This window comes from Python bivittatus, unplaced genomic scaffold (assembly GCF_059951505.1).
Source record: "Python bivittatus isolate LINGU-HERP-01145 unplaced genomic scaffold, Pbiv_v1 ctg000080_np1212, whole genome shotgun sequence".
NCBI classification, from domain to species: domain Eukaryota; kingdom Metazoa; phylum Chordata; class Lepidosauria; order Squamata; family Pythonidae; genus Python; species Python bivittatus.
Genome location: NW_028277035.1, coordinates 55370623 through 55397860, shown reverse-complemented (window position 1 = coordinate 55397860; position 27238 = coordinate 55370623). Strand labels below are relative to the sequence as shown.

The 27238-nt window shown below is 37.9% G+C and overlaps 1 protein-coding gene across 2 annotated transcripts in view; it reads left to right on the top strand.

Moving 5' to 3' along the window:
- Positions 1-1129: 1129 nt before the first annotated feature.
- ACAD9 (acyl-CoA dehydrogenase family member 9) overlaps positions 1130-27238 on the top strand; it is a 31872-nt gene continuing 5763 nt past the window's right edge. For both annotated transcript variants that reach the window (XR_015794865.1, XM_007433035.4), the window contains exons 1-17: positions 1130-1296; positions 8664-8757; positions 9375-9476; positions 10357-10463; positions 11080-11180; positions 13838-13916; positions 14304-14478; positions 15473-15546; positions 16245-16320; positions 17400-17470; positions 17744-17863; positions 18833-18961; positions 19416-19495; positions 20640-20760; positions 24025-24102; positions 24434-24562; positions 25464-25536. Coding sequence is in view for 1 of the 2 variants with exons in the window: in XM_007433035.4 (XP_007433097.1) it covers positions 1171-1296; positions 8664-8757; positions 9375-9476; positions 10357-10463; positions 11080-11180; positions 13838-13916; positions 14304-14478; positions 15473-15546; positions 16245-16320; positions 17400-17470; positions 17744-17863; positions 18833-18961; positions 19416-19495; positions 20640-20760; positions 24025-24102; positions 24434-24562; positions 25464-25536 (1735 nt within the window). In the remaining variant the exon portion in view is untranslated. The remainder of the gene's footprint in view (positions 1297-8663; positions 8758-9374; positions 9477-10356; positions 10464-11079; positions 11181-13837; positions 13917-14303; positions 14479-15472; positions 15547-16244; positions 16321-17399; positions 17471-17743; positions 17864-18832; positions 18962-19415; positions 19496-20639; positions 20761-24024; positions 24103-24433; positions 24563-25463; positions 25537-27238) is intronic.

Genomic DNA, 27238 nt, shown 5'->3' with positions numbered 1-27238 from the left:
ATAAGCATAGATAGATAATTAAGTATCATCTGAGAAACTACCTAAAATCAATCATATAGAGGAAATCAGCAAGGAAATTAACTGGTTTTAAAGTATTCAAATACCTGGAGCGAGGGGGGAAAAGTATTGTCCTCTTCTAAACTTGTTAACTGAAACCTGTAGAAGATAACTCCCCCCTTCTGCACTTTTTCTGCTAAAAGTCACTCCCCCTAATTCTTCCTATGAGAAGAACGTTGAGCATCCAGTATTGTCATGTCATGTCATGTCATGTCAAAGACAATTGTCAAAGACCTGGTGGTTCTCTCAGAACTTGGTTGAACCCTTTTGGTTTTTGATTCTGTCTTCTGGTCAGCTATACTATTTTTTCTTTCATATATATTGTTTTCTTTTTAATTTTTTAACTCTAAGCTCCCCAGAGTTGTAGTGGAGTCAGGCAGCCCAGACGGAAGGTCATCTTGCATTCTTAACAAACTCACACTTAGGTTCAACAAACGATCAAGTCCTCAGCCCAAAGCAGACCTATTTTACCGTAAGCCTTGCTTTTGAGAAAAAAAATCACTCAGGATGCTCCTTTCTTTTTTAAATCTACTATTAGGGAATACAGTACATAAATCAAAATGGAAAAAGCACAAAACGAATCACTAAAAGCATAACCAAATAGCGCGAAGAAGAGAGCGCACGTGTGAGTGCCAATAGAGAGTAAATACTGAGCATCACAATTCAGTTGCCTTGGAGGGTTTGGAAAATGTGATAAAAAAAAAAAAAGAACACTTCAAGATCGCCCAAACTCTCAGAATGCCTCAAGGAAGGCTGAACAGATGATTGCGCCCCGGAGAGTGCGACTCTTACAGCTAAAAAGAGATGGGGCTGAAAACCCTCCAAAATGTTTGGCAACGAAAGTCCAAATCATCCGCTGCAGGTCCAAATCCAGGTTTTATTTCCACGTAAGCCTGAATCTGCCTCGGTTCGCCTTCCAATCCGAGCAGTTTCCGTGCTTAACAATTGCTTTGCACGCAGGTGCCAAACACCCGACTTCCTCGCGCCTCCACCCCAGCCTCTAACTCAAGGCTGCGGGCGGGGTGGCGTCGCCGGACTTTGAGCAGGCGATTCGGCATTGCGTCACTAGCGCGCGCCGCCCATTCCGTCGCCGGGAGAGCAGCGCTCGGAGACATGAGTGGGCTCGGTCTGCTTCTGCGAGTGGCGCGGACTGCGCTCCCGCCCAGGGCCAGGCTGTTTCGCACCGGCTGCCCTCGGCCCGCGTTTGTTAAGGAGCTTTTCTTGGGGAACTTCCAAACGGTGAGGCTGCCGGGAGCTTCGTGCTTTCCCTGGGCCTGCGACGTTGGGTCTTAAGGGATGGAGAGGAAGACCCCAGTTTTCCGGCATCTCAGGAGCCCCTGGCGATGCCCCTTATGATCTTGGTTTGCTTTATAACTGCAGGTGGTGTTTGCCTCGTTTCTCCCCGTTGCCCTTTCTCAGAGAAACCTTTACTCCTTTCTTGTGTTTCAGCGCGAGTTCACTTGTCAGACTAATTTTGTCTGCGGTTTTAGGCTGTAGATCTATAGTTGAGGGAGGTGTTAGAAGCATGAAATGAATAAGCTGAAGCTAAGTGTCCGTATGGGAAGGGAGGGATCCAAGCTTATAACTTAGTGATGGTTTTTATTAGAATCCACTCAGACGCCAGATCAGAGCGTGGTAATGTTCAACTTTTCCAGGGCAATTTACAACAAACAACAAGGGAAGAACAGGAGTTGGTTAGTTTTTAAAAGACTAGATGTTGTAGCTTCTTAAATGCAAACTTACCATTGAACTGAAAATCTTAGCTTTTAACGAATTTTTTTTCCTGAGGAAATCTGCATCAAGCTTATTTAGTTGTTTTAATTTCAGAAACAGCAAGCACATTCACTTTGATTCTTTTTTCCTGGCAGGGCTATTAAGTGGGCCCTAATGATTGTGTGTTTGAAACAGAATTTTGCTATTGCAAGATGATGGAAAGATCTAAGTTGGCAGTATGACTCTCTGTTACATGTGCCTGTTATCTGAGGAAGTCATACTTAACATCCATTTTATGGAGTTTATGGAATCATTTTTTCTCTTTTGTTGCATCGCAGTATCCTATTGAAAATGTTACCTTTTTTGGAGAAGAAATAATGCTTTGGTGTATCCATCCTGGCCCTCCTTGATTTTTCAGTGAACTTCCATAACTTTCATCATGGTATCCTTCTGGACTAGCTCAGGGATTGGGAGTGAGAGGCACAGTGTTGTGGTAGTTCTCCTCCTTCTCCCAGGACTGGTACCAGTCAATGTTTGTAAGGGGAGAGAGGCCTTTTCTTTGTAGGGTGCCTAAAGACTTAATTCTCTCCTTACTCCTACATGTTTACATGAGATCACTGAGTGAAGTCACCTGTCAGCATGGGATTAGTTATCATCAGTATACTGATGATATTCTGTGGTACATCTCAACCCTGGGCTCCAACTGATGCTGTTGAGGTTCTTTCAGACTCAACCCTTTTAAAAACAAATGGTTGTGGATTTTGGATTGAGATACTTTCCATCTTTGTTTCTCAGTGAGGTCAGTGCCCCAAACAGATCTGGTATGCCATTTGGGGGTCCTCCTAGACTTATGACTTAGAGGGTCTGCACAGCTCCACCTTGTGCACCCAATTCTGGATTGGGAGGCCCTGCTCATGGTCACTCATGCCTTGGTCATTTTGCAATTGGATGACTGCAGTGCACTCTATAAGGGGTTGCCTTTGATGACCACTTGAGAGTAATGGCGCAGGTAGTTATGGGCATACCTCAGTATGGCCATGTAGCAGCTCTATTTTGTGAACTGTAGTGTTACCAGTTAGCTTCCAGCTGCAATTCAAGATGCTAGTTGTTACCTCTAAACGTCCTCTATGGCACAGGGCTGGGCTACTTGCTGGACTACACATCTCCAATTATTTCTTCCAAGATCTGACAGAGCCAAGATACTCCAGGTCCTATCACTTGGACAATATCTATTGCTGACCCCACCCTTTGGAACAGCGTTTTCCCTGAGATTTAATTGGCCCCAACCCTTCCTGCCCTTTTGAAAAGCATTAAAGACCTGGCTCTTTCCCCAGGCCCTGGGTCAGGGAGTAGTATGATCTTGTTGGATGAATCTTTCGTGGCAATTTATGTCCTTAAATTTTTGTTATTTGTTTACTGTATTGTTTTTATATTAATTTAATTGGTATTTACTGATGATATACACTGCCCTGAGATGTGTACCAAGCTAACAGCCATATAAATTGAAGAAATACAGGTAGTCTTTGCTTAACAACAGTAATTGGGACCAGAATTTCCATCGTTAAGCAATACAGTCATAAAGCGCGACATCATGTGATTGCATCGCTTAGCAACAGCAATCCCGGCAATGCCCATTTTATTGTGGGTTGTTAAGTGAGGACCTCCTCACGATTTCCTGCTGGCTTCCCACAAGCAAGGTCAATGTGGAAGCTGACAGAAAGTCACCAGTCCCAGGCAGCTCACAAGCAGGCCTGCGGGCAAGTAAGTGGCTACTGCGGTGCCATGTGTGTGGCTGGGCTGGGGGTAGCTGCTGCTGGATGGGAGAAGGTGTGCTGGGGCCAGGGCAGGGGTGGCTACTGCAGAGTGTGGGAGGGCATGCTGTGGCACTCTGTGAACACAGCCAGGCTGTGGATGGCTCCTGCAGGATGACAGAGGGTGCATAGGTGGCTGCCATGGCACCGCACAAATGGGCGTGTGCTACGGAGTGCAGGCAGGGGGGTGCTGCAGGTGTGTGCATGCTACAGAGTACGAAATCCCTGGGATCTCGTACTCTGTATCCAGTCTCCTTGGAAGAAAAAGCAGTGCGAGCAGGACTGACTTACCAGAGCAACTTGTGACCTTCCCTGCTGATTTTTCCATTGACTTTACTTGTGGAAAGCCAGCAGGGAAGGTTGCAAGTGGCGATTATGTGACTGTGGGATGCTGTAACCATCGTAAGTATGAGCTGGTTGCCAAGCACCTAGAACATAATCACGTGACTGCAGGGGTGCTGGGTTGGCCAGAAGTTTGAGGACCAGTCGTAACTGCCTCGTTCAGCACCATCGCAACTTCGACAGTTGTTGACCAAGTGGTTGTTAACTGAGGACTACCTGTAAATATATTTAAATGAATGAGTAAATAAATTTTATGCAGAGATTCAGGGCAACTTTATGCAAAAAAATATGCATCCTGATGATATAAAGTTTAATACTAGTCATTTCTGCAGAAATTTATAAATCTCAATGTAATTTTTAATCTTTAAACACTTATATGAGGAGGCAATAGCCAGTCTAGGGTTCCTGTTATGAACCTGAACTTGTGTCATTCATGGTTTGTATATTTATTGCTGAAAGCATCAGTGCAGGTTTGCCATTCATTTGCTACATAAAGTATGAAGTTATCCACATCAACCAAGTTTTGAAGATGGAAGAGAACTGGGGAAAATCATTGGCTATAGATTATAGGGCAAGTGTAATTATTATCACAGAGCAGTAGCATTTATTGTGAAACTTGGACTACCAGTCTTTAGACAACATTCCCAGCAATGGTATGCGTGAACTGAGCCAGGAGAGAGTTGAAAAACCTGCTGCTCCAAGTTCCTTTAACATTCAGCAGCCTATCCCTAGGGATATATTCTATCTAATGGATAAGAACATTTCAAGTTGTATTACCCAGATAAAAGGAAATTAAGAAGTAGATGAAACTATGCCTATGTTTGTGGGGAAAAATCAGTAGGGTGAAAATTAATATTGTGTTAGGAGAGATATACATTTTGAAAACAATACCTGTGTTGGTTCCAGCCAGAGATGTGATGCATTTGTAAAAATGAATCATGCCATCACAGTATGAACTCTCCCTCTTTTGCATATACATGCAACATCATGTCACATGTATAAAAGGGGTGGTGTTACAGTGTGGCACTGTTTTTGACATTTAACCTGTCCTGTGGATACTTCTGGTTCTGCCTAAATATTTTAAATGGATTAGTAAATTAATAGTGGGTTCCTCTTCCCTGGAAGGAACAAATACCCAGAGTTTTATTGTTGTTGTTGTTGTTGTTAAAGTTATGACTCTCTAATGGTGGTTTTAATTTTACAAATTTTAAAAAATATTACGGAGTACACTTTTTAACTGTGCTGATTATTCACCTTTGTGGGCTCAACTTGAGAGTTATTAGCACCTGTGAACTGCCAAACCCTTGATTCTCATACAATAGGAATTTGTTAATTTTCAAGTGTTGAAGGCATGTTTGGACTTTACTGGGCAGAAAATTAAAAATTTATTTCAGTTCTCATAAAAAATTAATACTTTGTAATTCCTATTTTAATTTTTTTTAAAAATGGATTGAAAATTAAATTATTACTGTTAAGGAGCTAATAAGTAACACTGCTGTCAAAACTTTCAAGTGCTTTCAATGCTTTCAAAACTAACAAATGCTTTCAAAGCACTGAAACAACTGAATGAGAATATAAAACATTTACCATGTTCACTTTTTGGCCCAATCCCCTTGTAGCCTCTAAAACCTGGAGGCATTGAGTATATTGGAGAAAGTTTTCATTGAATCTAAACTGACAATTTCTTATTATGTATATACTCATGGATAAACTGAGAATTTTAGGTCCCAAAATACATCCCAAAAAATAAGTTCAGCATATCCACAGTTAGGCTTATCTGTGAGTATATAGGGTAATCGTTTTTTACAGTACCTATATATAGTTGGGGATAAGCCCATCTGTGGTAAGCTGACCCTTGAATTTTTAACCAAAATATTATGAAAAATCCACTACCTGCAGATAAGCCATTTGTGAAAATAAAAACTTTGAGGGTCGGCTTATCCATGGGTGGCCCATTTTTCATGGGATTTTGGTTAAAAATTTGAGGGTCGGCTTATCCGTGGATGGGCTTATCTGTGAATATATACAGTATCACAGTTTAAAAAAAATTTCAAAGATAAGAACTTTGGAATAGAGAAATAGAGTATCCCATATTGCCCAATCGGTGGCTTCGTGTTTTAAGGAATGTTGTCCTCCTTGCTATGCATGAGATGAATAAATTTGGAGGAATTTTAGTGCACAGGTTTACTTTCTTATGGGCTAGATATTATTACTATAGTGAACTGGGTTCCTGGAAGGAAATTAAAAGTCAAATATGTTAATGTGTTATCAAACTATTTTCCAAAAATCTGGACTCTCAATTTTTGAAAAACGTTTGATATATGGTGTTTGGATTGTTATGAAAAAGGCAATGATATATTCCTGGAAGGGTATTTCTGTGCCAAAATCTAAATATTGGCTTAGTGAAATTTGTAAACTCTAAGAAAATTTTCTTGTAACAATACAAAATGTTTGCCATTGTTTTCTTCACCAAGTTTTTTGCCTTCCCAATCTAGTATACAATCCTGGTATTCCCCAGTAGTCTTCTATTCAAATACTAACCAAGGCTGACTTTGCTTAATTTCTGGGCACAGACAAGGTCACCTCTTGAGGCAAGGGTCTACAAAGAGATTGCTTGGTCCTTCTCTGAAATAGCTTATCACATATAGTAGGGAAGGGATGGCCAGCTTCGTCTAGGCCAGTGTTTCTCAACCTTGGCAGCTTTGGAATTCTGGGAGTTGATATATATACATCTTAGAGTTGCCAAAGTTGAGAAACACTGGTCTAGGCAATTATACATTCTTTCAAAGAGACTGTAGAGAAACCAGTCCTGAAAAAGAATCATCACTATATCAGGTCTCAGTTATAGGCTAGTGGTTAATATACGTTCTGAAGGAAGGAACAGATCAAGCCTGCTCATTCTTGCTTTAATTGACTCTCAAGATCTGCTTCAGTAAGGGTTTTGGCCTAGATTTGGCACTGAAATAATATTGGTCACTCTGTTGGATGACCTTCATTGGGAAGAGAACACTGAATGTATATATCTGTTGATTCTTTTGAAACATCCAGCAGATTTTGGTACTAACAGTAGTACCATTGTGCAGGGGATTGAGTTCTGTGTGGGTGCTACCAATTTGCAGTGATTTTACCCCTCCTTGTGTGGACATCACCAGGAATTAGTGCTGGTTGGTGGGGGGGAGGCATTTAAACCCCATAGCACTTATATTATGGAATTCTGCTTATTCCCCTTCTAGCCCAAGCAACAGGAAGAATAGTAAAACTATGTACCAGTCTTTTGTAATATTGGTATACCTCTGTCCAAAGATAACCCAGCTTGTAGGTTGGTTGGCTGCAGCACTACTAGGAGCTTCACTCCACATCTTTCCTCGGTCCCACCAAACTGTCAACTGGGCTATTTGGGGACAGAGGTTTATCAGTCTTACAGAAGGCTGGTGGACTGGCAGACAGGTCTTCTGTTGTTCCTGTCAGTTACACTTTCAGGACACTAAGAGAGCTGTGTTCAGAAATGGACCATGTGAGGGGGTACCATTGTGGAGCATCTCTGAACCCACAACTTGTCGCTTGACCAGTTTGAAAGCAGGCTGAAGCCTCCATCCCAGGCACCCACTCACACTAGTCAGGCCATTCACATTTGCCCAAGCCTACCCCAACAAATTCTGCAAGCTGGCACCAAAGGAGGCATTCCACACCCAACCGCCATCTCTTTGTAGGCAGACCTCTGCTTCATTGCCGTGCCAGAATAGTACATAGTACATAGTTCATAGTACAGTCGACATTCATTTAAGCTGCCATACTTTAAATCAGTTCCCACACTGGATAAAAGAAGTTTAGGGCTGCCATGTGGAAGATGCCATAGAGTGCTGTGCCATCAATATGTTGATTACACAAAGTGCTATCTCTGTTTTTCATCACACGAAACTGAAACTATTGAAAGTGCTTCATCAATTCCTGACTGGAATAATGAATTAGGGAAGGCCCAGTAAACTAAAGCTCTATGACATTCTCTCTTGTGGCGCCTGCATTTGGAACAGCCTTCTCCCCAAGATTGGATGGTCCCAACCCTGTTGGCCTTCCTTAAGACCCTGAAAACCTGTTTTTCCCCCTGGTATTGATTGGGCCAGAGCATTGGATAAACATGTCCTGAAATGACTTTGAATTGGAATATGCTGCGATTTGGCCTTTATCTTATCTTGAGTTGTTCTGTGTGCTTTGTTCTTGGTTTTTCTGTTTTTAACCATATATAAGCCACCCAAAGTCACTATATGGGGAAGCAGGATTTTGAGACTGTTTTAAGTATCCCACATCTGAAAGAGACAAAAAACATTTTAAAGGGAGACTTATGTGGAAAGGATCACCACAACTTGAGTTAAAGGAACTTCTGTCAGTTCAGCTTCAAATTACACGAAGCTGTAGAAAATGCAAACGAGCCTCTGAAGTGTTGAAAGAGAGAGAGTTCATTAGAAGTTACCATTTTCCTTTTCCTTAAATAGTGTTGTCCATGCCTGGGTAAAGAATATCTGCCAAGTTATGAAATTGTGATAAAACATTAAGAATAGTTTAATAGTAAGGCCAAATACCTAAGGCAAAAGTGGGCTTCCCAGCACGGGAGTGCGTTCAAGCAGAGGTTAGATAGCTGACTTGCAGGAATCAGCTAAGTGGCCCTGGCCATTTCTTTGAACACAATAAACAATCTTTTTATTTATTTGTTTTTACAAAAATCGTTAAAATCTGTCATTTCAGAAGGAAGTTTTGCCTTATCCTGAAATTAGCAATGAAGAATTGGAAGAAATCAATCACTTTATAGCACCAGTGGAAAAATTCTTCCTTGAAGAAGGTACACTTTTGCCCTCTTCAAAACTTTTTTTTTTTATGAAAAGCTTTTTATCATGCCAAGTGTAAAACTAAAATATAATACTAACAGTAAAATGATCAAATGTAGCTTGTTGCTTATCTGCATTTTTTTCATGTGTATTTTAGCAAAAAGTAAAAAATAGCATGAATCATACTAAGGAGTTTTACTAATGCTGTGTTGAAACTTATGTTGCAGTTTTTCAAAAGGTTACCTTTTTTTCTCCTTTATTCTCTGAGTGTTTGAGAATTTATTTCAAATGTTTCCTAGTGGCATTTTGAGTCATTTTTTAAAATATTTGACGTATGTTTCTCCCAAAGGGAAAATTTCCTTCATGATCTCCTAAATTTAACTGAACTATGGAAGCCAGGATGGCTGTAAACAGCTGGAGAGATAACTGTAAAGCAAAAGAAATGATATTCACACAAATCTTGTGCTTATTTCATAACTAAATAAGTATAAAAACATGAGATAAGTCACTAAAATAAACTGAACAAGCTTGGTTCTGTTGTGTTAGTTTGCTAAAGTAATGTCTGAATCTTACTGTTAAGACATGTAATTATTGATCAGTTATAATATATGGTTTTCTACATGTTTGTTAGTGGATTCTAAGAAAATTGATCAAGATGCTAAAATTCCACAAGAAACTCTTGATGGGCTAAAGAATCTGGGGCTCTTTGGCATGCAAGTACCACAGGAATATGGTGAGTGAAAGTATGTAGAAAATTGGATGTTGGTTTTTGTTCTTTTGGAGCAAGAGATGCTTTGACCTTTTGACACACATTTATTTAAACATTATTTTATTTTAATTGTTTTAATTTTATTTTTTTTAATTTTAGTTTCCTCCTATACAGATTTTTAATCATTTATTTCATAGACGCATTTTTATTGGGAATTGAAAATCCTTTGTTTCATTATAGATTTAAAATTTCTATCTGGGTCTGAACGTTGAGTTGATGTGGTAATGCTGTTTCTCTGTAGTATTTTGGGGCTGGGAAAAATTGAAATTTTCAGTTTTCACTTACAATTATTAATATTGCCTCAAAACATCATCATCATCATCACTACTACTACTACTACTACTGGCATTGCTTAAAATTGCAGGATTCTTTGAGCAAGCCATTTAATACACTTTTACATAAATTAGCATATACAGTCATAAGATGTTCCACATGCTTCTGTCTCTGGCCTGGTCACCTAGAGTTAAAAGGCATTGATGAATACAGTAGTCCTACCCTGTAGCTGATAATGAAAGCAAGATTATAGAATACAGCACTGGAGTCTTCATGACAGATATGTGAAAAATGAGACCCTATGTACAGTTGTTCTACATTGGTGAGACAAAATTAGAATAGGTTTTAAAAAATATTTTATGGAAAACAAGTCTTGACAGAAAGTTGACTATATCTCTGTTTAGGTTAAAGGAGGATCAATGCTTTAATTTTTTTCTCTGTTTTTATAAACATAGTGTTTTCTTTAAAAAAGCCTCAATTGATTCTAAAGATTAAAAAAAAAATCACAAAGCAGTTTTGTTTAATTTTTGTGTTGTAGACAATTTGTTTTGTTAGACTACATCTTTTTCAGGTGGCCTTGGTCTTTCAAATACAATGTATGCACGTTTAGGAGAAATAACTTCTCAAGACGGAGCTATTACAGTAACTTTGGCAGCTCATCAGGCTATAGGGCTAAAGGTAATTTTTCCTTTATTAAAGTATTAATTTCTGTTTATGTAAGGCCATAAGAATCAACATTTCAAAGCTGGTCATACATTTCAGAGAAGATCATAGGATATGCTGTATGTATAAGGTGATTAAATTGAAGGTTGATAATAGATTGAAATTTTAGATTTGAGCAATAAAGAGCAAGATCCTCAACTCCATTTTTAGAAACATTGGGAAGAATCTGTGCAAATAAATACTAGGCCAAAACAAAAGCAGCATGGACTTAATTCAGTTTAGATAAATACATTTAACTTCTGAGAAGTTTTCAAATTTAGCATGTACTAATTTTTATAGATTTCAGAAGAATTTATGTTAGCTGTTTGTGAGATTGCCTTCAGTTACCTGACTGAATGGTCATCACATCAATGCCCCTTTCATGTCACACTTTCTGGAAAGAGGTGCTGTGCTAGATTAGGAAGACTTGCAACGCACCAGTGAGACCATGGCACTCAGAACACCACTTCCTGGAATGACAGGGCCCTAGGGAGTAGTTAGTTTCTATGATCTTAGTACCTGTACTTCTAAAATGCTTGCCTGCATGACTGCATATTAGTGAATGGTTGGTTTATTTGTTTGCTGTTGGCAGGGACTCCTGATTGCAGGCACTGAGGAACAGAAGAAAAAGTATCTACCTAAGCTGGCTTCTGGGGAGCACATTGCAGCATTTTGTCTCACAGAACCAGGAAGGTAGCATTTTTTTAATGGATTCATTAAAATACTAAATTTATTTACACATCCCTGGTGAGAATGATCCCTGGTGAGAATGATTTCCTGTGAAGAACTGGCCCTGTGGCCTTAGCTAAGCCATTTCCTGCTTCCTATTTGCACTTATCAGAATAATGCTCACGTACCTCTGGGATTTCACAAACCTGCTCACTGTGGTGAGTGGGACAAGCCTTGTGAGAATGGGAAAAGTCTGGTTCCTTGAAAAAAGTCATCCAAGAGTGCAGGCTTCCACTTTTCCCTCACTACAGACAGATATGTTTACGGACAAGGGGACTGATAAGCATTTTGTTTCATTTGGCCAGGAGCTCAGAGTTGTAGATATTTGCCTATCTTACAAAACAAATGCAAAGAAATAGCAAGAAATTCTTGCTAAACTCTGAATGATCTAAATCAGTACATACCATATTTAATTTGCCACACACACACACAAATACACATACACACAATTAGTTATTAATTATAAATAACTTGATACATTGTATTTTTTCAGTACAGTGATGTTTACATAATATGATTAAAATTATTATATTATTTAGATATCTTACAGTATTGAAAATAGAGGAAAAAAGTATTATATCAATATTAATTACAATTTAGGATGTCAGTATTACAAGCATAAAATTATTTGGCTTTTTCAACTGAAAAAGGAACTGATACAACTAACATCAAAGTATTTGTTTATCATAAAGGTTTCTGTCTTAAGCTGATTAATATTAATGTCTCCATTGTATTGTTACATAGTGCGTGTGTGTGTGTGTAACATATTAATGAAAGGAAAAAATAAATGGAGTAAATTTAACAAGAATTAAAATACCAAAAAAGTAGAAAAAAAGAAAAAGGAAAATTTAAAAAAAGAACTATTGGGTTTCAGACTTTCCCCTTTTTATACACCTGCTAATTTGCAATATTTGTAGAAATTTAGGCCCCCTTAGAAGCCAGACTGTAAATGATTATATTTCCCATGTTATATGATGTGTTTTATGCATGGGAACCATTCTTGCTTAAATTCAGTTAAACTTCTATTGTGCAAATATACTGTTAGTTTTACCATTGCTGCATATTCCCCAAGTTTAAGTTCCCAATCAGATATTGTTGGAATTGTGTCTTCCTTCACAGTGTTGAGCAAAATTATATCAATATCTCATTAAATTATGTTTCTTGTTGATTTTTGTACTAAGAAGAAGAGTTGTAGTTCCATTTCAAATTTAAATTCTTAGTTTTTCTACATTGTACTATGTATGTCTTTCCAGTACTTTTGATGTTTTTTACATATCTACCACGTGGTTAAAATGTTCTTTCTGTTTCTTGACATTTCCAACATTTATTGCTGTATGATGATTTGTCTATCTTAGATATTATTGATGAAGTTGTATACCATTTGTAAAACAGTTTGTATCAATTTTCCTTTAGGTTATAGCTTGATGTAAATGTTACAGTTTTAGTCCATAATTCTTCCTCATTGTTGTGTTGTGACTGTTTCTTTAAAGTTTTGATCCATTTTATCATACAGGGTTTTTTTTTCTGTCTCTCTCTCATATCTAAGTAAAAGTTTATATATGTGCCCTAATAGGTGCTGTTGGTTTTGTATGAGTGTTTCAAATTCTGCCCCCCCTCCTTAATGTCACTCCTTCCTTCTTGAGATCTGATTTTATGCTACCGGCTATTTGTAAATACATCGACCATGGTATATCCCAGCCTTTACTAAGTAGTTCTTGCTTTGTTTTTAATCTGTTTATAGAATCTGAATGAACCATATCTGTATATGTAATTACATTTTTCTTGCTGTAATTGTCTCCAACATAAAAAGCATTTGAGGGAGAAGCTGGAGGACATGCACACAAATATTGTGCCTTTAAAATGAGAAGGTTATCTTATATTCAGTTTGAATAAAGGAAAAGGACAGACAAGTAAGGAAAGGCAAGCTCTGCTGAAAGCAAGGAGATGGGGCAAAATGGAAACACTCTGTTGCTGAATGATAAAAGCAAGAGGCTGAAAGGGAGACAGGAGAAATTATGCGGACCTGCTTCTGCTCCACTGAAAGGGAGCTGGTGATCTCTTTCCTGTGTCACTTCCTCCATAACTAGCTGATAGATGATTCTGAGAGTTCGTAAGCTGCTTTTTTTCAAATGGCCAGCCCAGTCACAGAGGCATATGGCAAGCCCGAAAGCTTCACTCGGAGCAAGGCATAATGAGGTGGCAGTGAACACAGGCCACCTCATCCACACTGTCCCATTCTGAGAGACCCCCTCATGTGAGTCATGAAGGCCTGGTACAAATTCCAGTGCTGGCTGGTTTTCTTCAGTGGGTGGAAGCTTCAGAATGGTGGAAAGCAGGCAAGATGGGGAGGCGGCTGCCACTTACGCTGGGTTAGAGTATCTGACAGTTACCACCTTATTCTGTGCAAATTTTATCTGCCTGTCTTTAAGCACAGATTAGGTTTCCATTTGTTGTTACTCACAGAAGCAACTTAACCATTTTTAAGGAATTATTTTGAAATGTTTGGAATGATAATAATGCCTAGCTTTTTCAGATTTAGATTCCTCAGGGAGAAAGGATATTGCATTCACTGGCTCAATTCAGCTACCAAATCCCATTTTCCTGATTTACCTGTATTTCAGTGGAAGTGATGCTGCATCCATCCAGACCAGAGCCACCTTGAGTGAAGATGGAAAGCATTACATATTAAATGGTTCAAAGGTACGGAACGGGCTACTTTGTGTGTGTCAGTTTAACCAATGCCATCTACATGTCTAAAGGGAAAGTTAGCTGGATAAGATCAGCCCCGTTATGAAAAGAGTGAATAGCACAAACACTAAAGTAACCTAATAAGAAAGCAGATGTATCTAAAGGTGCTTTTCTGTGTGTGAACTTTCTAACTCTTTAGGGTTTCCAAAGGATTCGTTTCCCAGTATTGAATCTAGTTTGTCAGATCTGTGTTCAGTCTTAGCTAATGATTTCTGAAGAGAACATACCAAAGATACAACAAACAAAGAAATCTGCCTATCAGTTCATATATATTTAGTGAAATAACTTTCATTTTTCTTCCAAGTAGAACATAAAATAATCCTTTTCTTTCAATTGCAGATATGGATATCAAATGGTGGTATTGCAGATATCTTTACTGTATTTGCAAAAACTGAGATTGTTGATAAAGATGGTGCAGTAAAAGACAAAATTACTGCTTTCATTGTAGAAAGATCTTTTGGTGGAATCACTAATGGAAAACCAGAGGATAAACTGGGTATACGCGGATCTAATAGTAAGAATTATATTAACATTATTTTGGAAGATACAAGGGTAAATTGTTTACTGGACTGCAAAAGCAATTCCAGTGTTTTTGTCAACTACTTTTTCTAAAATGTCTGAGACACTTTTTTTTTAATTGGGAAAAAAAGTTATTAATATGCACATGTTTTCTGAATGTTTTTAGTTGCATGATCACACTCACCATCTTTACTTCATATCTGCATTTATTTATAACAACTTAAGATTTTCCAGGTAAAACCCCACTGCCATTATGCTCTTCTGTATGCTGTACCCTCCATTAATAGAAGTTAGTGGTTGATGGTGGGACTTCATATGACATATTTATTTTTATGTCCTTTTGTGATCTTTGTCCTGCTGAAGGTAACATTGTACTAGAAATTCAGTGTAACTAAGATTTATGCAATTAAACTTACTGTTCAAAATAAGCAAGTATACAATGGGAAATGGGAATTTTCATAGCAACCATGCCACACAAATAACATTTAGAACAACACATTTCACACCAGCTCTTAGCGCACTTTATATTAATATATTCTTGTACGGGAGTCTAAAGCAGGGATCTATTTTTTTATGGCATCCTATGTTAATTAATATTCTCCAAAATATTATATTCTAGTTCTCAAAATAACACATTTTGATAAATTAAATCAATTAGTACTAAACACAGGACACAGGGTCAGGAGTTATAGAATTGTACATACCTCTTTTCTTCTCACCATCTCAGTCTTTTTATATCTGGTATTCACCTCATTGAGAACCTGCATCTAATTGGATTTTTCAAATATAACACACAGTCCTGTCAGCAACAGTCACAGGTTATGTGTAAATTGGGGAACAGGGAGAGTTGGAAATTAAAATGATGGGCTCCATATTTAGTCTTGGGCCTCACTCCCAGCCTTGAAATCTTCAAGTCCCTTTACTTAATTTATGAGTGCTTATATTTCCAAGGATATTGCAAAATCAATTGAATACTTTTTATCTTACAGCTTGTGAAGTTCACTTTGAAAATACAGCAGTTCCTGTAGAGAATGTTATTGGAGAAGTTGGAGGAGGATTTAAGGTAAGATGTAGTGAGTAACTCCTTACACTTCACTGTGACATTTAGAGAATGAATTTCACATGGGAAAGGAGAATTAATTTGGAAAGTGAAATGTTAATAGGTAGTCATAAAAGAGGAAACGGTTTGGATGGGAAGCTGAAAGTGGCATATTTGTGTGTTGTAAAGCTGTGTAGTTGAAGATGGTAAAGGACTAAATGAGGGCTGAAAAATCAAGGCCCAATCAAGAGACACGTCATCAAGAGAAATTTAAATCATGGTGATTCCACAATAGGTCATTAGAAACATTTTAGAGAAGTTAATGAAATTGCCCTTCATCATAATATAGCATGATCAGTTGTGCAGAATTCCAGCTAAATGAATAAAACTGGCACTTGGGTCTTGAATAAAGCTGAAAGTGGCATATTTGTGTGTTGTAAAGCTGTGTAGTTGAAGATGGTAAAGGACTAAATGAGGGCTGAAAAATCAAGGCCCAATCAAGAGACACGTCATCAAGAGAAATTTAAATCATGGTGATTCCACAATAGGTCATTAGAAACATTTTAGAGAAGTTAATGAAATTGCCCTTCATCATAATATAGCATGATCAGTTGTGCAGAATTCCAGCTAAATGAATAAAACTGGCACTTGGGTCTTGAATAAAAGGGAGCTGTGAGAGAAAAGCCATATAAATATACTTTCCTTGCTTATCTTTATTTCAGGTTGCTATGAATATTCTAAACAGTGGAAGATTTAGCATGGGCAGTGCTTCTGCTGGAATGATTAAGAAACTTATTGGTAAGGCTAAGCTTTCTGGGTTGCCAAGTTCAATTAAAGTTCCATATTGTTCTTGGTCGTGTTAAAGACCTTTTGTGCAAAGACTACTGCCATATCCTTATAAATATTAGTTTTAGTTATTGCATCTCTTTAGCATAGTATTTTCTTAGGAATTACATGCTGATCTTTATTTTGATCTCAGCCTAGGTTTTTATTCATTAGTGCAGCAAGTTATAATGTTGAGAAGGGTGTTGGCTGGTAGGCAAGTTCTTAGTGCCTTTGTAGGTTCGGTGAGCCCCAGAGTGTTGGGGAGATGTTGTAAGGGGGTTGTGGTTTGGAGAGTGTTGTCTAAAGTTTCTGAGGATGTTCTGATACATGCTTTTGGTATGTATAATTTTTAATGAAAATCACAAGGTTTGGTGGAGGAAACAGGTTTGTGTTGTGCTATAGGCACTCATAAATGCCTAGCATTTGGGGACTGGCATCCATTACCTGCTTTTACTGAATCGCCTGGAAATGATTTGCCTTTTGTGATTAGCCAGTTTTTTGTTTTTTTGTTTTTTTATGGAGCACACAACATTTTTTTTTTTTTAAAACTTGTGTGTGTCCTGGGCTTAAAAAGAGTGTTGTTCTTGGTTTAGCTACGTTATACAATAGTTTGGGGGAAAAACACATGCAAACCATTAAAAAATGTTTTGATTTTAACGGAGGTAAATATGAATGTTTAAAATGAGATTTTGCCTTAAATATCCTGAAGTTCACGCTGTTTTTTTGTATTTGAAATAAATGCTTTAGACATTAAGACAATATACTGGAATATAATTGTCATCTTTTGCATCAGTGAGAATAAAGCATGAACTCAATGTAAATGTGTGATATAAATACAGCTGATAATTGCATTGATAGTGCCACGAATAGACGCAAAAGTTTCATCTGGATTTCATGTAGTACGAATTGTCCATCTCACAGATGAGTCGGTTTAATTCATTGCATTAATTCTAAATTGCTTCTCATTTACAAATTTAAACAAGAAGTTGCTTTTCAGAGTCAATCCTAATACATAGCCCTATTCAATTGCCTCCTTTTCTCACTTTTTAAAGAAATGACAGCAGAGTATGCTTGTACGAGAAAACAATTCAATAAGAAGCTGTCTGAATTTGGATTAATTCAGGTAAATGAGACACTGTGCAGTTTAATTTATTGTTCCAAGAAATGTTAAGGAATTTAGAATGCTTTCATAATATCAAATTATGTCTGTAGCAGTACTGATTTAAAATCATATAGCTTACATACTTGATGACAGTTATAAACAAAATTAATTCCTGCAAGTTTAATAAGAATAACGTATTCATGATTTCTTGCAATTGAGAATAAATTCTAATGTTATTTTTTAATTTATGCAGAATATTTAAATATGAATTGATTTTTTAATTGAATCTTTCAGGAGAAGTTTGCCCTTATGGCTCAGAAAGCTTATGTAATGGAAAGCATGGCCTATCTCACTGCAGGCATGATGGACAGGCCAGGGATCACGGATTGCTCGGTTGAAGCTGCCATTGTTAAAGTAAGCTTCCCTGAGATGTTGTTGTAACGCTATGAGTATCTCTTCTAATGTTCAAATCAAAACATCTGTAATATATTTTCCCCTTTCTTTGTTTTCAACTATTCCAGTTAAACACTGTAGCTTGTTTGTTTAAACGATAGCACTTGTATCAATTCAGTCCTTTACGGCGTGATGTGCCTGTTTATCTGTAAGACTCTGTAAATCTGACTGAAATGAAAACAGTCGTTGAAATATCAGTCACTAAGATTTGCCTACATCACACATTGAAGTAAATAAAGGAAGAGGACCTGGGGATGACCATAAACACCATCCTTAATACTCTTATGTAGTTATCTGTTTTAGAAGGGTTCCCAGTTGCAGGTAGGATTGTTGAAATTATTGATGAAAATGTATTTAGCAAACAAATGCAAATTTGCTCAAATTCAGTATTGGGGGGGGAACATAGAGTATGTTCATTCTGTGAGAACACTGACTGAACTTTGGTTGTCAGAGTGTTACTTTTCAATAGCACTAAAGATGACTGTATCAGGTTTGGAGGATCCTGGAGTTTCTAGAGGTATAAATATCTGAAAGGAGCAGAAAAAAGCAAAACAAAACAAAAAAAACAGGAGAGCAGAATATATTCCATAGGCACATATAACTGGATGGTACATCCTGTTTGCTTAGATCATGAGTCTAAAATGTGTGCATCATCATCATCATCATTATTATTATTCCAAAATTGTTCTTGTAAATTAATGGCTCATAATCTTCATATTCTGTAGAGTTTAGCAGTGGTTACTAATAAATCTGTGCCCACTTAAAAAGCCCATGCTGTTTTTCATAACTCCAAATATGGCTTGACATCTTCATCCCGATAGCATGACAAAATTTAATAGTAGCCAAAACTAAGTGCTTCTTATATTGCTAAGTTTAAAAAAAGCTGGCTTATGTAAGAATAACAGGTGATGTTTCTATGATTATTTGCAGGTGTTCAGTTCTGAAGCTGCTTGGGTTTGCGTGAGTGAAGCGTTGCAAATTCTTGGAGGCCTTGGCTACATAAAAGATTATCCATATGAGCGCTATCTCCGGGATTGTAGGATACTTATGATTTTTGAGGTAAATAAGAATGCTTGTCCTATAAATTGCATTCAGTCTCAAGAATATTTATATAAAACTGGGAGACAGATGCATGTCTTTTTAAGAACCATCGGAATAGCTCAGGAGTTGCCGAAATAGATGAAGCCCAGTGTATACGTTTTTTCAAGTTGAGTATCTTTAGACAAATACAAGAGAATAATTTTTTTCCTTTCTGCATGATTTTCTGTACCTTCTCTTCCCTCTTTCTAAAGTATTTGATTGTATTATTTGAATGTATTAGGAATAATGGTTGTGGTTTTTCAGAGAAAATACATTGTAACAACTATTCTAGTAGTCTTGTAACAATTAGGCACTTTTAATCCTTGAATATGATTTAAATGTATCTTTTCAAGTTGTTGACAGAAATAATACTTAATACAAGCCTGACTGTATGATAATCCAAATTTAAATTGCTCAAATATTTCTGTTTCAGGGAACAAATGAAGTTTTGAGGATGTATATTGCTTTGACAGGCATGCAGTATGCAGGCAAAATCTTAACTGAACAAATAAAGTATGTAATGTTTTGAAATAATATTAAATTAATAATTACTGAATACAGATTGAAAATTGGTAGGTAGGAGCAGCACTGAAGGAAAAGATTGGTTCAAATGTATTTTTTCTTACAGTATGCATTAGTAGACCATTTTAATAATGCTCTATTTGCATTGTTCTGGAGGGACAGTTTTAAAGTTAAACCTATTGTAACTTTATTAAAACTACAAAAAGTGCTTGTAATGTTGGTCAGTTAACTATTGATGCTGTGACTTGGCATCATTTCAGTAGAATGGGTATGTAATGAAGGGAACCTCAAGGTAGCTTATATGATAACAGTGATTCTGGATATAAGAACTCACATTCTTTAGTTCTACTGTTTCTGCTGATACCACAATAGCTATGATGTTTCAGAATTAATTTTATCCATATGATGCTCTGAATATATTGCAACGATTAAGAAATGAAGGCCATAATCTCTCTAATCCAGACCATGAGTCCAACATAGCCATGATTTGTGTTGTGAATTTGTTGTAGGGTGCCTCAGTTATTTTATTATTATTTCTGTTTCTTGTTTTGTCCATAAACTTTTACTTATATTGTTTGCGTGTTGATTGTTGTAAGCCACCCAGAGTAATGTACTATATATAAGTTGAGCAGCCATATCAATTTTGTAGATAGATAGATGATTGATTGATATAAATAAATAAATCCAGGCATATCGAAAGCACAGCTTCTAGACAACAGGTGGCCTGACACTGGCCCCCAAAGCAGACGAAACGATCCCTTTTAATTCTTTGCATCTGGGGTGCTTTAGTTTTGCAGAGGCTTAAGGTACAGTTTCACTTCTTGCCATTGAACACTCCCAAAAGCAGGACTCCTGGTTCTGCCTTTTCAGAGCAGAGCCCTTGTCACATCATACCAAGTCCAGGGCTGCATCTGAGCTGGCAAGGGTTACCCCATACCCATTTCCCCCAGTGAACTGAAGCTACAGCCAAATGAAGCATCACTTAGTTTGGAGGAATGAGAAGCAAGAGGATAAATGTTGAGTAAAATTAGTGCCACTTTAGGTGAGGAAAAAACTCTCCTAAAGTTTAAGGACAATTATGTTCAGCATTACACATGCGCACCATTTAAATTAATACTTAATTCTTCTTCTGCAGAGAACTCAAGAAAAAAAATGTAAAAGTGATGTGGAATATAGTTATGAGCAGGCTGTTTAGCAGCAGGACTGCAAGCATAGGATTAATTGGAAAAGGAGGAGGAGTTCATCCCAGTCTCAAAGTAAGTGTTCCATGCAGAAAAATAATATACACAAAATCAAAGTTCTTCAGGCTTTGTAGTGCGATATCAAATTCCTCCATTCATATAGGAAACAAAGATGCTTGCTTTTATATACAGTACTGTGCAAAACTTTTAGGCAGGTGTGAAAAAATGCTGTAAAGTAAGAATGCTCTCAAACATATATATTGTGATTATCAATTTACAAAATGCAAAGTGAGCAAACAGAAGAGAAATCCAAATCAAATCAATATTTGGTGTGACCACCCTTTGCCTTCAAAACAGCATCAATTCTTCTAGGTACACTTGCACACAGTTTTTGAAGGAACTCAGCAGGTGGGTTTTTCCAGACATCTTGGAGAACTAACCACAGATCTCCTGTGGATGTAGGCCGCCTCAAATCCTTCTGCCTCTTCATGTAATCCCAGACAGACTCGATGATGTTGAGATCAGGGCTCTGTGGGGGCCAAACCATAACTTCCAGGACTCCTTGTTCTTCTTTTTGTTGAAGATAGTTCTTAATGACATTGGCTGTATGTTTGCGGTCGTTGTCCTGCTGCAGAATAAATTTGGGGCCAATCACACGCCTCCCTGATGGTATGGCATGATGGATAAGTATCTGCCTGTATTTCTCAGCATTGAGGACACCATTGATCCTGACCAAATCTCCAACTCCATTTACAGAAATGCAGCCCCAAACGTTCAAGGAACCTCCACCATGCTTCACTGTTGCCTGCAGACACTCATTATTGTACCGCTCTCCAGCCCTTTGGCGAACAAACTGCCTTCTGCTACAGCCATATCTTTCAGATTTTGATTCATCTGTCCAGAGCACCTGCTGCCATTTTTCTGCACCCCAGTTCCTATGTTTTCATGCATAGTTGAGTCACTTAGCCTTGTTTCCACGTCGGAGGTATGGCTTTTTGGCTGCAGTTTTTCCATGAAGACCACTTCTGGCCAGACTTCTCCGGACAGTAGATGGGTGTACCTGGGTTCCACTGGTTTCCGCCAGTTCTGTGCTGATGGCACTGCTGGACATCTTCTGATGTTGAACGGAAGCAAGCATGTTCCATCTGCTGCATTAAGTTTCCTTGGTCGACCATTGCATCTACAGTCCTCAACATTGCCCATTTCTTTGTGCTTCTTCAAAAGAGCTTGAACAGCACATCTTGAAACCCCAGTCTGCTTTGAAATTTCTGCCAGGGAGAGACCTTGCTGATGCAGTAGAACTCCCTTGTGTCTTGTTGCTGTGCTCAGTCTTGCCATGGGGTATGACCTGTGACATGAAACTGTCTTCCACCTTAGTAGCAGAGTTTGGCTGTTCCTCACCCAGTTTTCGGCCTCCTACACAGCTGTTTCTGTTTTGGTTAGTGACTGTGTTTCACCCTACATATGAAATTGATGATAATTAGCACCTGCTTGGTATAATTAGACTCTAATCCTACAAGATCCCTGACTTTGTGCAAGTGTACAAAGTGTGCAAGTGTAAGAATCGATGCTGGTTTGAAACCAAAGGGTAGTCACACCAAATATTGATTTGATTGAGATTTTTCTTCTGTTCGCTCACTTTGCATTTTGTACATTGATAAACATAAACAATTACAATATATATTTTTGAAAACATTCTTACTTTACAGTATTTTTTCACACCTGCCTAAAACTTTTACACAGTACTGTAGTTTAAACCAGTGCTTTTCAATGTGTGGCTGGGGAATTCTGGGAGTTGAAGTCCACAGATCTTAAAGTTGCCAAGGCTAAAAACACTGGTTTAGACTGTTGGTCCATTTAATCCTGGACCAACTATATTGGTGACACTGCCCCCCTTTTATGCAGTCTAGCTGCTGCTGCTCCCAGCAGCTCCCTGTTAAAGGGGGAGCAGCCCTTTTTGCTGTGAAGGGCCTTTACAAATGCTCCTTGGCAGCTTCTGGTGGTGGGGGTTTTTTTTCACATTTTTTAGAGGGAAAAAACTAAGCAAGGTAGGAAATGTAATAGTAGTTGTGATTACTCTTGTGATTTTGATCCTGGCTAGATTAAGTCACGTTACTGTTAAATTTGAGTAGTTCGGGGTTAGTTTAGCCAAGATCTGCAAATGGCCGATTGCTGGGTTTGCACAATACACTTGGTCTTTTGTTGATTTGGTTAAGCACATCCTGCAAATTAGTTGCAGACAGTTTTCAGGGTCTCAGACAAGCATGTTATAAACTTGCCTGGAGAACCTGAAACTTTGCACATAAACGGCACATGTAGCCTTTTGTGTCATCCCCTTAGGAAGATATCTCTTTGTCTAGCTATTTTTACTGAATTGGCTTGGTCTGTTTCCAGCTTTAATGTATTTTTCCATGGTAGTTTTTTTATGCTTAATTCTTGCTGCTCAGTTAGTGGTAGCTTTTTCAAATGATTAATATATGCTTTTACCCCTGCAACTCACTTTTTAGGAAAGGAATGATATAAGTAAGATAAAACTAATTTGGCATTTACATTAGGGTTTTTTGCATAACTTTGGATACCCACTGTTTCACTGAGAAATAATTGTTCATGATTTCACTGAGAAATTAGGCGTAAATACAATTATTTGTATTTACCAAATTCTGTATCAATTTATATAAATACAAACTGAATTTCAGTTAGACTGCTTTACTAAACTGCCTTGTAATGCTCCAGTCATACATCACTTCCTTGCTTTTGGTACCAGTATCATATTTATGCCTAATAGTGAAGAAAATAGATAAATGACCTGTTTTTTTCTGGGATAAGGACTAGTTATTTTAAATATGCATTTCAACTGGCTGCAGGTTTAAAGCTGATAAAGTTGCTGGCTGAGCAAGTTCATTCTTACTGACCCTTGCCTTATTCTTCAGCCTACATGTGTTTAAGAAAGAGAATATATTTTATGGGTTAGTAATAAAATAGAAAGAACCATCAAAAAGGAGTTCTGAAACTTAAAGATAACTTCATCCTGAAAACCATGTCAAAGCATTAACACTGGTTTGTTTATTTTTAACATTCTCTAGTTTCTCCCTCTGCCCACCCACCCCTTTTTTTAATAAAAGGCCTCCTTGTATTAAAATCAACAAATCAACAGTTGTTGATCAGTTATTTTCTTGACATACTGATTTTAAGTAGCCATCTACACTCTGTGCATAACTGAACATCAGCCATTAAACTCAAGACTGCAAAAAGTCATCCAGGCATACAAATATATACTTTGTGTCCATGTCTCAAGTTGAGATGAAAAAATATAGCATTCTTTTTTTTTTTCCTTTGCAGGAAAGTGTCGAGAAACTTGAACTAAACATCTGTGATTTTGGAAAGACAGTTGAAGCCTTGCTAATGAGGTTTGGCAAGGTAAACATAGCTTGACCAGAATAATAAAACAGAATCTTTTCATTTATTTGTCTTTCTCACTTTTTTCTTGACTCATCCTACTAACGCAGGCAAATTAAATGTCTGAAGTGCCATTCCAATTTTGTTTTAAGACACTAAAACGCTATCTTGGAATATACATAAATCAGTGATTGTTTTCCATAGTCTGACAACTTTGAGATTAATATAGCCTACAAAAGACAATTTTTTTCACTAACCACATGTCAGTATGGGGAAATGATGATTGCTATATTAATTTAAATCATTACAATTCATTATGACTAGTGATTCATTATGTTTTCTTTGATATTAGACTATTGTGGATGAGCAGATGACTCTTAAAAAAGTGGCAGACATCGTCATTAATCTATATGCAATGACTGCAGTCATATCCAGGGCTAGTCGATCTATCTGTATTGGCTTGAATAATCATGATCATGAGGTGAGTTTATGTCTTAATGATGTGATGAACTTGAACAACAGCACAGTCAAGCAGACAGAAGGGGAGAAATTCAGATTATTTTTTACTTTAACTGAGAGCAAGGTTTATGTAGATTTCCAATTGTAGCATTTCATATGGTTGAAAAAATGTTCTGTGACAGGATGATTTTGTAACACACACACACACACACACACACACACAGATTCTTGTTTTGTTTCTCCAGTACATCATAATGTTAGTATAATTTTGAAATGATTTAATGTATCCGTGATAATTTTCTTATGGTTTTCAGCTAAATGGAACCCGGTGTACAAAGCTTGCATGTGGATGTTGGAGATGAGTAGAAAGTGACTACTGCCTAACACGTTATATTTGATTATCCTACCTCTACTAGCTGATGAGCCAGGATAGGCTTTTAACTATGAATTAGCAAAATCATTCTTCCCTCCTTCCTCTAGAGTTGTTTAGATATTAAAACCTGTATGTCTTAGATGACACGACAAAACCAATGTTTTAAACTGATTTTCAGATTACAAAACCAAACACTGAACGAAATGTAGAAATTAAAGAGTTTCTTCAGGAGATTTGAAATTATTATTAGGTTCTAATTGTTGTAGAGGCAGCGATATAAAAAAAAAATCTTCTCTTAATCTTTCAGACTTCAGCCATGGAGTTATTCAGCTGTGAGGCAACAGGCACTGTGAAGTGGGGAGGAAGTAAGAGAGAGAGAGTCAGTTTCTACTTACTAAGCAGATAGTTTGTGTACCTAGAGTTGAATAAGCCAATTTTGTGTGCAAGCCATGTATATCATGAGTTAATGATGGTATATGGATTAAAATTCTTGAAGCATATTTAGGAACAGAATTACTTCAAACTACTAATGACTTGACTTGACTTCTAGGTGCTGCTTGCAAATATTTTCTGCACTGAAGCTTGTTTTGTGAATAATTACACAATGGTATCATTACAAAAAAGTAAGTGTTACAATTGACTTCAGTATTTTGTATTGCTGCTTTAGCTGTAACAAAATATCTTTAAAAGTCCTTCAAGTAAAGGTTGATTCCTGGTGATTTCATGGACAAGGCCATGCAATTTTATTGGCAGTGCTGTGGAGATGGCTTGCCACTGCCTTCTTTCTAGATGTTTTTTCCACTTCCCAGCCTGGCCTACAACCCTGATATCCTCTGAAAATCTTCCATCCAAGTACTAACCGGATCTGACCTTGCTCAGCTTCTGAGCCTAAGCTGGCCAAGTACTGTCAAGACCTGACAAGACTGAGTGTTTTTAGATTTTGGGATCATCAGGATCTGGGAACTTGCCATCTTTGGTTCTGGATGGGGTAGCACTGCACAATCTGGGGGTCCTTCTGGACTCATGACTCCTGCTGAATGAGCAGGTGGCAGTTGTGGCCAGGAGACCCTTCGCTTCAGGTTGTGCGCCAGTTATGCCCATTCCTGCATCGGGAGGCTCTACTCTCAGTCACTCATATCCTGGTCACCTCCTGCATGGATTACTGTAACATGCTCTATATGGGGCTGTACTTGAAGAGCATCCAGCAGCTTCAGCTTGTGCAAAATGCAGTGGTGTAGGCACTCATGTGTGCACCTAGATCAGCGCATGCTACACCTCTGCTCTCCAAGCTGCATTGGTTACCAGTTTGCTTTCGGGTTCAATTCAAGGTGCTGTAATGACCTATAAAGCCCTGCATGGCATGGGCCAGGTTATTTGAGGAACTGCCTCTCCCCAATTACATCTACCCATCCCATCAGGTTTGGCAGAAGGGGCATGTTATGGGCCCCATCCAGTAAGGAATGTCATCTGATGGGACCCAGGAGGCTTTTCTGCCGCAGCACCAGCCCTCGGGAACATCTTCCTCCCTGAGGTCAGATTAGCCACAACCTTATTGGCCTTCCAGAATGGCTTGAAAACATTGCTTTGCCATCTGGCCTGGGGATCGGCAGTGGTGGCATGGAGCCTGCTAAATGGCTATACAGGTAGTCTTTGTTTAGCAACTGCTTTGTATAGCGACCATTTGCAGTTAACGACAGTGATGAAAAAGTAACTCTGCAACCAATCCTCACATTTAGAACCTTTGCAGATCTATAAAGCAAAGAAAAGTTGAAGTAACATTGTAAGCACAGTCACAGTTTCACTTAGCAACCACTTCACTTAGCCGAGTTGCCAGTCCCAGTTGTGGTCACTAAACAAGGACTGCCTGTATTGTTAGTAGTTGGATTACACTTTCAAAGATTATGTTTTTTAATAGTTTTTATTGTTTCAATGTTTTTTAATGCTTTTGGTTGTTATACTTTTGGTTATTTTTTTATTATTTTTTTTGTGTGCTTTTAACTTTGTGAGCCACCCAGAGTCATGTATGTGACTCTATATATTGAATGAATAAATAAATAAAATGTCACCCCTCTGCGGTGTCAACAAAATAGTAAATATTTGTCAAAGCAAACATGCTAAAGCTGAATCAGTACCACTGCCATCCTTTCTAAAACATGCTTTCAGTGTATCTTAAGAATACATGTGCCTTTTCATTTTTCCCATAATATGTTCTTTCCCTTCATTAGGAATGTGCAGTTGTTGCCACCAGCTGAACAGCTTGTGTTTACTGTCTTGTTTCTCATTTAGATGTATCTTTAAAGGAACAGTTCTGTTTCCATTCTCTCT